Here is an 11,727-nt window from a genome sequence, read left to right as displayed (position 1 = left end):
TGATATTGTGGCTTTTCCCGGAAATAAGAAACATTTGTTTTCACTTTTTTAAATAGTAGAACAAACTTGGTCAAAGTAATAAAAGATTTTAGGAAATACTTCAATACAAGAAAAAAAGCACATCAAGGTTATACATATTTGATTTATATAAAAAAAACTTGATTCTAACATTAATTTTAAAACTATTTTGTAAATTTCCAATTAATTTTGAATTTACAATTCTAAAGTAATTTTAACAATATGAAAAAAGGTTGTTATTATTGTGTGTATTTCCAATATTTGATCAATCATTAGTAGGAGAGGATTGCAAGTTGACCCGGACAAAAGTAGTATAAAGCTGAAACTTTGCACAGAGAAAGTAGACAGTCTCTGGATAAGCGTAAAAAAAAGCCCCGTTGATTGCGCTACGGGAACATACCCTTTGGGGCAATTTGGGGCAAAAAATAGACTAATTTTGACAACACCAAAGTATCATTAATTATATATCGTTGAATCGAGAATTATATGCAGATCAATAATTATATTAGAACTATGACTTTCAAACAATTATTTTTTAAGTTATTTACGTTTGAAAAGTGTAAAAGTGTTAAAAGTGAATGCCGAGCAAAACTTCTTTCGATTTTTTGTTTTCAAAAGAAAATTTTTACTGCGAAAAACTTAATCATTTCTTTTGTTTTCATAACAAAAGTTTTCAATGAAACATTTTGTATGAATGGATAATTAAGTTTTACTCCGAAAAAAGGTTGCGTCTTATTATATTGAAACTATTATATAGGAAAGTAAAACTTACAAGTTAAACGTTACGTGTAGTAAAAGTTTTTACATTTAAAAAAAAAAAAGAATCCTGTTTGTGTATTGTGCAAGCTTGGGTTTGACAAAGAAAGTTTTGTCAAAGTATATGGAAAAGGTCTCAAAACATTGATTCGATTAAGCGAAGAACGGAGTATGAATGAACTATGCAGGTTAAAATGGGTATTAAAAGATTAGTATGTGATTATGAACATTGTGAGTTGCTTTATGACTGGTTTTCTGTAAGAAATCCATTCAATACTTTTGATAGAAATCTATATTCATTATAGGTCTTGCGTCAGTCAATGGTGAAGATCTTGTCAATTGTGACGAGGCTGAGAACATAGGCGTTCGTCTACAAACATTTCTCAACGGCCTTATGTTCAATGAAGCAAAGTTTAAAACGAAGAATGCATTTTTTTCTTTAGATGTTTTGACCAATAGCGTAAAACTAGACAAACAAACTGATTGTTGTGTCGATCCAACACTCCTTTTTAATAGACTTGCAGCAATTGCAGAAAGAGAGGATGACGTTGAACTATATTTTGATTATGAGCTTACTCATCTCCTACAATCATTATTTAAAAATAACCTAATGCTGAAAGCAAACAAATCATCTTTGCGCAAATAGAATCTTCCTGACGACGAAATTAAAGCAAGTACAAATGTCAGTTTATGCAAATATGTCCTTGATGGAGGTTCCTTACTCCACAGAGTTCTTTGGAACAAATGTATGAGGTTTGTAGATATTGTTGAGACCTACATCAGATATATAAGAAAAAATTATGCCACCACTTATATAATACTTGATGGTTATGATAAGAAATCTTCAATTAAATCTAATGAACACATCAGAAGAAAATGCAAAGGTTCTTCCCAAAATCTTGTTAAAAGAGAAAATAATCAGGTTCCGTACTCACAAGAGCGTTTTCTATCGAATTCACACAACAAGGCACAATTAATTTTACTTTTGTTAGATTACCTTAAACGAGATGGATATGAAGTATATATTTGCAAAGAAGCTCTGGAGTATTAAAGAAGCTCAATCTCGAGTAATGGATTTTAAAGAACATCTGTTATTTGTTCACGTTTGGCCAGGATGTGACTCGACATCTTCAATACTGGGAAAAGGAAAACCTAGTTTTTAAAAATTACTGCAAAAATCCAAAAATAAACAATCAGTATCTGAAATTATTTCGGATTACTGGGCAACCAAAAAAGAAGTTGGAGAATCTGCAGTAAGGGCTTTCATTGAACTTTTTGGTGGAAATGCAGAATCTTCGTTAAGAAAAAATGCGGTTGGTATTTGAAAGTTTAGTTACAATTTTGTGGATTTAAGTCACTCATTTAGATTTAGAAAGTATCATATTTTCATAGTATTTTTCTTAGGTATTTAAAATATAAACAAATGGTTTGTGAAGGAATTATTAAGCCAGAAAAGTTACCACCCACAGACCGTGCTGCTTATTTTCATGGTCTTAGAGTTCACCTACAAGTTTTTGAATGGAAAATGCTAGATGAATCTTTCAACTTGGATCCTAAAGAATGGGGATGGAAGTTAGATAGTGGTTGTCTTCTTCCAATACCAACAGACAAAGATGTGGCACCACCCAATATATTAAAAGTGATTCGCTGCGATTGTAAAATTTCGTCAAGAAATATGTGCGGAACTAATACATATTAGTTCCGCACATATTTCTTGACGAAGCACATAGCTCTTGCAGGAAAAACGGATTAAAATGCATGTTTGCATGCGGTGGCTGTCATGGGCAAGACTGCAGTAATAAAACGGTAAATTTTATTTTCTAAATATACACATAACCTTCTTTAAATATTTTTGGAATACAAATATTTTGCATTTTTAGGATTTTGAAATTGAAGAAGATTCAAGTGATGAAATTAAAACGAGAGAAATTTATTTGATGATTTGTTTTGAGAAAAGTAAGATATCGGACATCTAATTTTAAATAAATTTGCATTCAAGTCTTAAAGTTATTTTAAAAGAATATATTATTTTCTAATTTTTTCCTATTTAAAATTGCGCACAGGCAAAAGTTATATTATTATGTTTTGAAAACAAAAAATATAACATTTTAACGATTTTACACTTTTCAAACGTAAATAACTTAAAAAATAACTTTTTTCAAGTAATAGTTCTTATATAAATATTGATCAGCATAAAATTTTCGATCCAACGATAACAAAGTTTATGATATTTTGGTGCTGTCAAAATTGCCCATTTTTTGTACCCCTAATTGCCCCAAAAGAGAGATTCCCGTAGCGCAATCAACGGGGCTTTTTTTTACGCTCATCCAGACACTGTCTACTTTCTCTCTGCAAAATTTCAGCTTTATACCATTTTTGTCCGGGTTCGACCCTATTTTTCGCTAATTCTCTCCTACTACATTTTAAACAAAAACAACAAAGCAAACCTGTGGGTTTAACAACTAAAATCTAAAGAGGTTTTCATGAGTTTTTAGTTTGTTTTTTTTAATTTCAGAACAAATAGAAAATGTGTTTTCTACCCCATACTTTATACAAACCTGGACAAAAAAAGCACTCTTTTTGCAGACAAAGTACACACTAATGTGAAGTCTAACTACCATAAAATCCCATATCCACTAGTCACATGGTGTTATTACTAAATTAGTTATTTGATGTAACCTTGAATCTTTGAAAAGCATAAAAACCACAAAAAGCTGCTATACTTTAGCCGTTTTTTCAAAGGCGAGATTCCCACTTTAAGAGCTATATCTTTGCACAGATAAAAGATATCTTGATTCTATTTTTTTTTAACCTGAAAGATACATGTTAAGGCTTCATTCAGTTAAATTTTGAAACTTCCTTAATCGATAATAAGATTATAATAAAAACGTAAAGCATCCGTTCTCTTTTTAAAGTGGCTTTTAGTGCCATACCCTATACTTTAGGTCTCTGTACACAAACCATAAGTGTTAGAGAGCTGAATTTTTGTCAGGTTATAGCCAACACATATATGTAAAGAGTTTTTGATTTTTTTTAAAAACTCCATAACCCGAAAGTGAAAAAAAAAAAAAAAAAAAAAAAAAAAGATTTACAACGGGGCTCCAAGTGCGATCAGTAGTGCAAAGTGCTATAAAACTTTAACTGTGTTTTTCTCATTTGGCTATAGAAATAAGATTTTAATATTTACATCTGGTGATACCTGAGACCTTGCAGATTAATGCTCCATCGGTCGTTTTTTCTCAAAGTTGAGGTTGGGACCATTTTTGGAATTGCTTATTTAAGCAATTGGTTGTTTCCATTATTTTGATAACCCACAGACCATCAATACAAGAATTTGGTTCACTGACTTGCTATTATATCGAATTCTAATGACCTCGCCAGTGTTTTTGTGAAAATCAAGATGTTGCTTTAAATACATTTCATCAAAGCAAGGCTACAGTTCCGTTCCAATTTTGTCATACTGTCCACTCTCATTTTTTTGTAGAGCCATAACTTTATTAGAAAATCCAAGTTCTAGACTCCCAACAGATTTTTCAAGAAACATTAAAATTGTACTTCGAGCAGGTAATGAAAAAACTCTTCTCAGCATTTTGAAAGCTTGTGAACAGAGATACATAATCCTCAAAGCTAAAAGTTTATCTTCAACAGTCCAACGTTCTTTCCGCGCTTGTTTATACAATTAATGGCTGAACAAAAGGATGATATTTAATAATATTATAAGTATATTATAAAATTATTTTACATGATTATATCTATATATATATATATATATATATATATATATATATATATATATATATATATATATATATATATATATATATATATATATATATATATATATATATATATATATATATATATAAAGTAAACAACAGGACCATATTATTGACCATATCTTGCGGGACCATATTCTAAACATATTTTTTTTCATAAAAAAATATGTTTAGAATATGGTCCCGCAAGACATCCCATAATCCAATTTACAGACAGTTACACTTAAATAAATGGATTTTTAGCCGAGTTGGCAGGAATTGGTGAGAGATGCAAAACGAGTTAGACTATATTCAGATCATCATGAAGAATAAGGAATCGTGCATTCTGGAGGCCTGACTTTACACGATAGTTTTCTGTAAACCACTTCGAGCTTTTCCTAAAAAAAAACGAAAAGGTATAAATAAACAACTGAAGGATTACAGATTAGTCACATTTCTTTTTAAATCCTGGAAATGTAAGAAATTAATTTTATGAAAACTAATGCAAAAAACTTCGATGATCCTGCAATTATTTGTTGAAAATTTTAAAAATATGAAAATTTTTAAAAATTTAAGATAAATTTTTACTTATTAATTGTTAGAAACAAAAAAAACAAAAAAATAAAATAAAATAAAAGTTAAAACTGATGCTGCACAATATGTCAGTGGTTTTAATTAAAATAAATATAAATTAAACTATCAAGTAAAAATTTTAACTAAAAATTCTTCATTTGTTAAGTAACAGTTGTATTCATCATGCCTTAGCTCTTTAACAGATAAAAAAAATTTTAATTTAAAAATGCCTTAGCTCTTTAACAGCTTAAAAAATTCTAATGATTTTAAATGGTTTTTCGCTTTTAGACCTTTAACAGTCCATGCCCTAATATTATGCAAACTGAAAGTGGTTCTCAAATGTCCACGCCGTAATATTACGGTTTAATGCATTTTTTAATTTAATTTAAAAAATTTTAAAAGTTACACATTTTTTAATTTAATAGTTAAAAAAAAAAGGAGACTTTGAAAAAACACCGGACATTTAGAGACCACTTCCAAAAAACGCTGGACTTACAGCGACCGTAATTTTAAAAAATACTCTGGGTCTCTGCGTCTCGTTATCGGTATATCGGTATGAACCGATATTTTGAAACGATAACGATATTAAACGATAACGATATCAAACGATATGAGTTTGTCTATAAAACGATAACTTATCGTTTGAAACGATAACTGACTGGAAACTTATAGGTTGAAACTAGGGGTGTCCCGGATAGGTTATCCGGCCGGATATCCGGGCCGGATTTGTATATTATCCGGTATCCGGTATCCGGCCGGATAATAAAATTATCCGGTTGGTTATACCGGATACTTCATGTTTATAAATAATAAGAAAAAAAATTATTTAAGCTATTGCTGCAGTCTTAAAGATACACAATTTAACCATGATCAAATCCTTTGGTAATTGACAGAATGACAGAACCTAGAACACAAACTTTAATGTGTTCATCTTTTTGAATAATCTAATAATTAATTATTCTAAATGAAATTAAAAAAATGATTCAATAAAATATCATTCAAATTGAATTAAGAACTAACTGTACACAAGAACTACAGATTTTATCACTCATTTGTAAATTTATTTGCATTATGATGTATAAACAACATTTCTCCGCGTTGAGGTAACAGCCTTGATCGCTTTTTCTCATAAATATTTCCATATTCAGAAAACAATCTCTCTGAAAATACAGAAGATCCTGGTGGTGCTAATAATTTAAGGGCTAAATCTTTTAGCAGTGGAAACTTTTCTTCATATTTCCAATAATTTAAAGCATCATTGTTTTTATCTATAATAGATTGATTAAAGAAAACATCAACTTCTTGAGCAACTTGTACAAGAGAGACTTGATCTGAATTTATATGACCATCATTTTCTGAAAAATAATTACAAATGAAATTACAAAATAGGAATTTTGTAAGTATATTTTATGAAATAAGATAAAATTGGCAAAGCAATTTTCATAACTTTTAGAAGTATTAAATAAATATAACACTAACATCTGTTGTCGATAATATACAGTAATATGTTATAATAAAACAATAATTAAATGAATTTTGATAATAATAATAATAATAAAAATTGATATTCTTATTTAGTTTTTGATAATAATAATAAAAATTGATATTCTTATTTAGTTTTTAAGTACTATTAAACGACAAGTTTGTTGTAAAATTTCTTACAAACAGAAAAAAGTTCTTACCTCCATTTCCTTCATATTCCGCAAGTTCTGAAAAGCAAGAATCAAAGTCATTTTCTGTCAAATCAACTTTCTTTTTTTTGGCGCTTGGTGTTAAATTATTGGAACAAGTAGCAATATTGATAACTTCTGGTGAAAGTTCATTTTTATTTCGTTGATTTTTCACTACAGCCTCTAATAGCATTGATCTTGCTTGCTCTCTTTTATCAATAGGAAGAAATTTGAGCTTGTAGCGAGGATCAATAATGGTGGATAAAACATATCTCTCATCATTTGTAATATCTAGATTATCTTGAGAAAAGAATCTCTTATTTAAAGATGCTAAAAGATGTTTTGTTATTTGAACTGTATCATCTTTTTGATCAACTTTTGATAAAAATCTTTGTAAAGTACATATATTTGGAACAACTGTTGACAAACTACAAACATCAGAACTCATAAACTTAGTAAGTTCATAAAAAGGTTTCAAAATATGCAATAGACTTTCAATGAATTTCCAATCATTTGATGTGAATGTTGGCAGCTCATTATGATCAGCTAAATATATTTGAACTGCTCTTTTAAGTTTCTGAAGTCGTTCTAACATTAAGTATGCACTATTCCAACGAGTGGGGACATCATGCACTAAAAGTAGAGGTGTTTCATTTTGTTGTTGTTGTAATAACTTAAATTCTGTACATGCCTTTGATGAATGATTAAAATGGCCTGCTATCCTACGTGCTTTAGCTAACAAATCTATTACTAATCTTTGGGATAAAACTGCATCCTTAATCACAAGCTGTAATAAATGAATTGTGCAATGAACTGATGTTATTTGAGCAAGTTTACTTCCTAGAGACATGTTTGCAGCACCATCTTTAACTAAAAGATGTCTTCTTTTTGAATTAATTTCCCAGCTTTCTAACATATTGATGAATTTCCCAGCTATAATTATTCCTGTGTGAGATTCTGGAAAATGTGAAGCATAGAGTACAGCATGTTTGCGTTCAAAAGTATTTTTTATCCAGTGTCCTGATAAAGAAATAAATGTTTCATTAGATGAGGAACAAGTCCAAATATCAGAAGTGAAACTTATGGACTGTGCTTTTGTAATTTCATTAAAAACTTTCTTCTTTATATCATCATACAATTGAGGAAGAGCATTCTCTGAAAAAAAATGTCTGCTTGGGATTAAATACCTAGGCTGTAAATGAGCCATTAAACCAATAAATCCATCATCTTCAGTAATACTGAATGGTTGGTTATCTAAAGCGATCATCATGGCTATTTTTTTATGCATTTGCTTTGACTTTTCATTATTAATATCCCATATCTTTTTTGATGAAATACTATCTTAAATAGACATTTGTTTTTTCATTTCACACATTTTCTTTAAAATTAGCATGCTACCTTTTGAACGTTCTTGTGGAACTGAAGATGCTGAAGGTTCAATATTATTTTCTCTTTCCTCTTCATACAGTTTTAAATGAAACTTTTTGGCGTGATTGTGCAGTGGAGTTGTAGAAAACGATTTTTGACCAGAATTATTAGATCCCCTGCTTATCTGCTTTCCACATGGAATGCAAATTGCTATCGATTCAGAAGGATCATTTATTTTAAAAAGCTTCCAAACAAAACTTGTCATTGTAGAATCTTTATCGTTGTGATATTTTGGAATAATTGGCTTAAAAAAGTACCTGTTATAGGTTTTGTAAATAAAAATTATCCGGCCGGATAACTGGATATCTTAAAATTATAAGATAACCGGATATCTTATAATTTTAAGATATCCGGTATCCGGCCGGATATTTAAAACAAGCTATCCGGGACACCCCTAGTTGAAACGATAATATCGCTTTTTTTTATCGGTATTATCGTAATACATAAAAATAACGAGAGATACCTATAAATAATGATATATAAAAAAAAGATACTTTTTACAATATTCCAATTATTTTTTTTTTTAAATGCCAAATATTAGTTCAAATCTTAATATGGATTATTTATATTTATGATTTTATAATTTAGAAATAAGATTTGTTAAAACATTTTTTCACTTTATGTTATTTCACAGTTTGATTCAATAGATATTTTATTGTTTTTACTTACTTCAAAAATTGTTATAAAATTCTTACTATTAATTTTAGTTTCTCATGATTGTTGCAAAAGTAAAGCTGTAAGCAATATCATGGATATTAGTGAATCACTTGGAGATCCTCTCTCTGTTACAGCTGGAGTGAATGAAATTAAGTCGAAAAAAAAGAAAGTAAATCATATCCAAACTATTATGGAGCTATCAAATGTATTAGAACTCTATAAAAATAAAACCAAAAAATTATGTTCCACTTTATGCAGAAATCCTACAAGTGCTGTAAAATTGAGCATTAATGTTAAAATGCAGGAAACTCTGAATATCTTTAGATGGTGATCAAAACTTCTTAAAAGTTATTGTTAATGTTTTGAAAATATATGAAATATGAAATATATGAAGATTCTGGTGTGAAGCAATGCTATATTCTTGCCATTGTGGAGATGGTCTCAGAGGATAATGGCAAATCTCCAAAAATTATTGGCAACTCTTCAACTTGAAGAACTGAACTTCAGTATGGCATTTGATCTAAAGTGTGCAAATAGTGTTTTCGGACTTTCAATTTACTCTTGAAAATATGCCTGTCTGTATTGTGAAGGAGAATGCTCCCTTGAAGCAGGGAAACTAAGAATGTTGGGCTCCATAGACTTATATTATGATCAATATATATATGGTGGAAAAAAAAGATTGAAAATGCACGAATACAAAAATGTAATAAATCCTCATTTCATTTACTTAAAAGAAGATCAAGAAACTTTTCTTGAACACATTTTTCCTCCACCTGAGCTTCACATTATGATGGGAGCTGTGGATAAACTTTGTACTTTGCTTTAATACATTTGGCCAGCTTTTCAAAGCTGGTTTAAAACACATTACATATTAATGAGAGGGTATCACCTTAACTGCAGCAATCAATTTTTTACCAATAATGAATTGCTTGCGTAAGTTTTCATTAGTGAAATCAGCTGTTTTTGGTTTGGAAATGGGTACAGATATTTCTGTTAAAATTGAATATTTCAAAAGTTCATTTTCTAGTCTTCAACTATATACAAAAGATGTGTTTAGCTATGACTTGACAGATTCATGGAAAATACATATTTTAGTGTGTCACATTCTCACCTTTGTAGATTGCAATAATATTAGCTTAGGTAGCTATGAAAAGACTTGGATGAACTATAAAAGAAACATAGGACAAAAAAGTTATGGAGAGCTAAAATCTGCTGTGGTAAATTTTAATTTAAGCAAGTATTAACTTAAATATCATTTATGATACAAATGTATTTATTTTATGGTTTTTTTGTAAATGAAATAAATATAAATGGGTTATTTTGACTACCACAATGACTGACTTTATTACAACTTTGGAAGGAAAAAAAGCCAAAACTTATGTGTTTCAATTTTGAAAATATACATATTTAGTACTTAATTCAGATTTTTCTGACAACATATATTGTGTTTACTAATGCATATGATTGGGGAGAGTTTCAACTTGGTAGTCAATTTGGAGAACAGTGTGGTAATGATATGCTTTTTTTATGTTGAAAAATCATACGATATTATCGCTATATAACAATATTTTATTGTTATATTATCTTTGCATTTCCAAAGACCTTTAGCGAATCTTTATAGTTATCGGTATTTTTAAAACCCAGTTATGTATCATTTCAAAATAATAACGATACGCAGACCCTTAAAAAATACAGGACTGTAAAAGGGTTAACAAAATGTTTTTCATATAAAATATGAATAAATATGCCTTAAATTTAAGAGCTTAAAAATTGATCTAAGTATTCAAAGAAAGATCTTTTACCAAAATAAGTTAATTACCTTATCTGTTCTGCAGTCAAAATTTTCTTGCAGTCTATCCTCCGAAGTTATACAATCATACACTACAAAATTACATCATTAAATAATTTAACCAAAAAAAGTTATTGCTTTAACTTTTCTTTACTATTAATGAAAAAACAGTGTGATTTACCTTTTATATTAGCACAAGGTAAATCATTTTAATTCATCAAATTCAGGAAAATCTAATTCAGGAAAAGGAGGTAGACTGTAACTGGGTTATCAACATAAAATAATAGGGAAAAGTTAAATAACCTTTGGGAGAAGTTTTAGGATTAAGTAATAATTTCGCTTTTGGATTCTCATCAGAGCACTCTGCAATATGCTGAGTTTCTTTTTTATCATTTTCATCCGGAACTTCATGCAATAAACTAACATCATTGTTAACTAAAGGCAACGAATCTGCTTCTTGAGATGGGAGGTTGCTTCCATATCTTCTAATAAAATTAAATAGTTATATAACAGTATAAATATGTAACTAGTATAAAGATTTTTAAGAATATAATTTTAAAGCTGATGTTCAACATAGCTAGGGAAAAACAGACTTAAAGCAAGAGCTCGTAAAGAAACAAAGATACAGGGGATAGACCATATAATTTAAGATTAGTCAAAACCCGAAAAAAAGGGTATTTAAAAACATACTGTAACAGTTCAGGATTTAGGATTACTGGTTGTTGTTTAGACAAAACCAAAGTTCGTTCTTCTAACATTCTTTTTGTTTTCTATCAATTTTTTTTTTCCGCGCTATTTTATATTTCATTATACGCACCACTGATCTCAAAATATAATTGGTTTGCGTATTCAATTGTCTTTTTCAAAAAAGTTTGAATCCAACATACCATACAGTTCATGTTCCGAGACCTGCTCACTCCGCTTATGGTAATGTTATGACGTATTGTTTATTTTGCGTATAAAGTTATTAGGAGAGTGTTCATGTTCCGAGACCTGCTCACTCCGTTTTTGGTAATGTAATGACGTTTTCGGTAAAACTGCAGTTAAGCGGCGTAAAATAATTTTAAATTTTCGCTTGATT

At 29.4% G+C, this 11,727-nt stretch overlaps 1 protein-coding gene and 1 pseudogene across 2 annotated transcripts; one reads left to right on the top strand and one right to left on the bottom strand.

Annotated features, from left to right (window-relative positions):
- The first annotated feature begins 1,781 nt into the window (after window positions 1–1,781).
- Window positions 1,782–2,750, top strand: LOC149893517 (uncharacterized; annotated as a pseudogene).
- A 1,907-nt stretch (window positions 2,751–4,657) lies between these two features.
- Window positions 4,658–11,496, bottom strand: LOC149893516 (uncharacterized). Of its 2 annotated transcripts, none has more exons than XM_090087709.1 (4): window positions 11,337–11,496; window positions 10,950–11,131; window positions 10,677–10,738; window positions 4,658–4,927 (listed from the first exon to the last, which is right to left on the bottom strand). In XM_090087709.1, exons 1-4 carry the CDS (start codon window positions 11,402–11,404, stop codon window positions 4,850–4,852), a joined length of 390 nt encoding a protein of 129 aa, XP_089943835.1. In that variant the 5' UTR covers window positions 11,405–11,496; the 3' UTR covers window positions 4,658–4,849. The 2 variants fall into 2 exon arrangements, with proteins under 2 accessions (XP_089943835.1, XP_089943840.1); XM_090087714.1 differs by having other exon boundaries at window positions 10,950–11,128; window positions 11,337–11,471.
- Between the last annotated feature and the right edge of the window lie 231 nt (window positions 11,497–11,727).

Source organism: Hydra viridissima, unplaced genomic scaffold, assembly GCF_058129835.1.
Source record: "Hydra viridissima isolate aposymbiotic clone 2 unplaced genomic scaffold, HvirCarnegie_v1 scaffold_1, whole genome shotgun sequence".
Classification (NCBI taxonomy): domain Eukaryota; kingdom Metazoa; phylum Cnidaria; class Hydrozoa; order Anthoathecata; family Hydridae; genus Hydra; species Hydra viridissima.
The sequence above is the reverse complement of the archived record's forward strand: the minus strand, read 5'-3'. Positions and strand labels throughout refer to the sequence as shown.

Excerpts from the sequence above, each read along its gene's own strand:
- LOC149893516 (XM_090087709.1), bottom strand. The coding sequence starts at position 11,404 with ATGTTAGAAGAACGAACTTTGGTTTTGTCTAAACAACAACCAGTAATC. Across the intron at positions 10,739-10,949 it reads TCCTAAAACTTCTCCCAAAG|TGTATGATTGTATAACTTCG; the intron begins GTTATTTAACTT and ends GTAATTTTGTAG. Across the intron at positions 4,928-10,676 it reads TTGACTGCAGAACAGATAAG|GAAAAGCTCGAAGTGGTTTA; the intron begins GTAATTAACTTA and ends GTTTTTTTTTAG.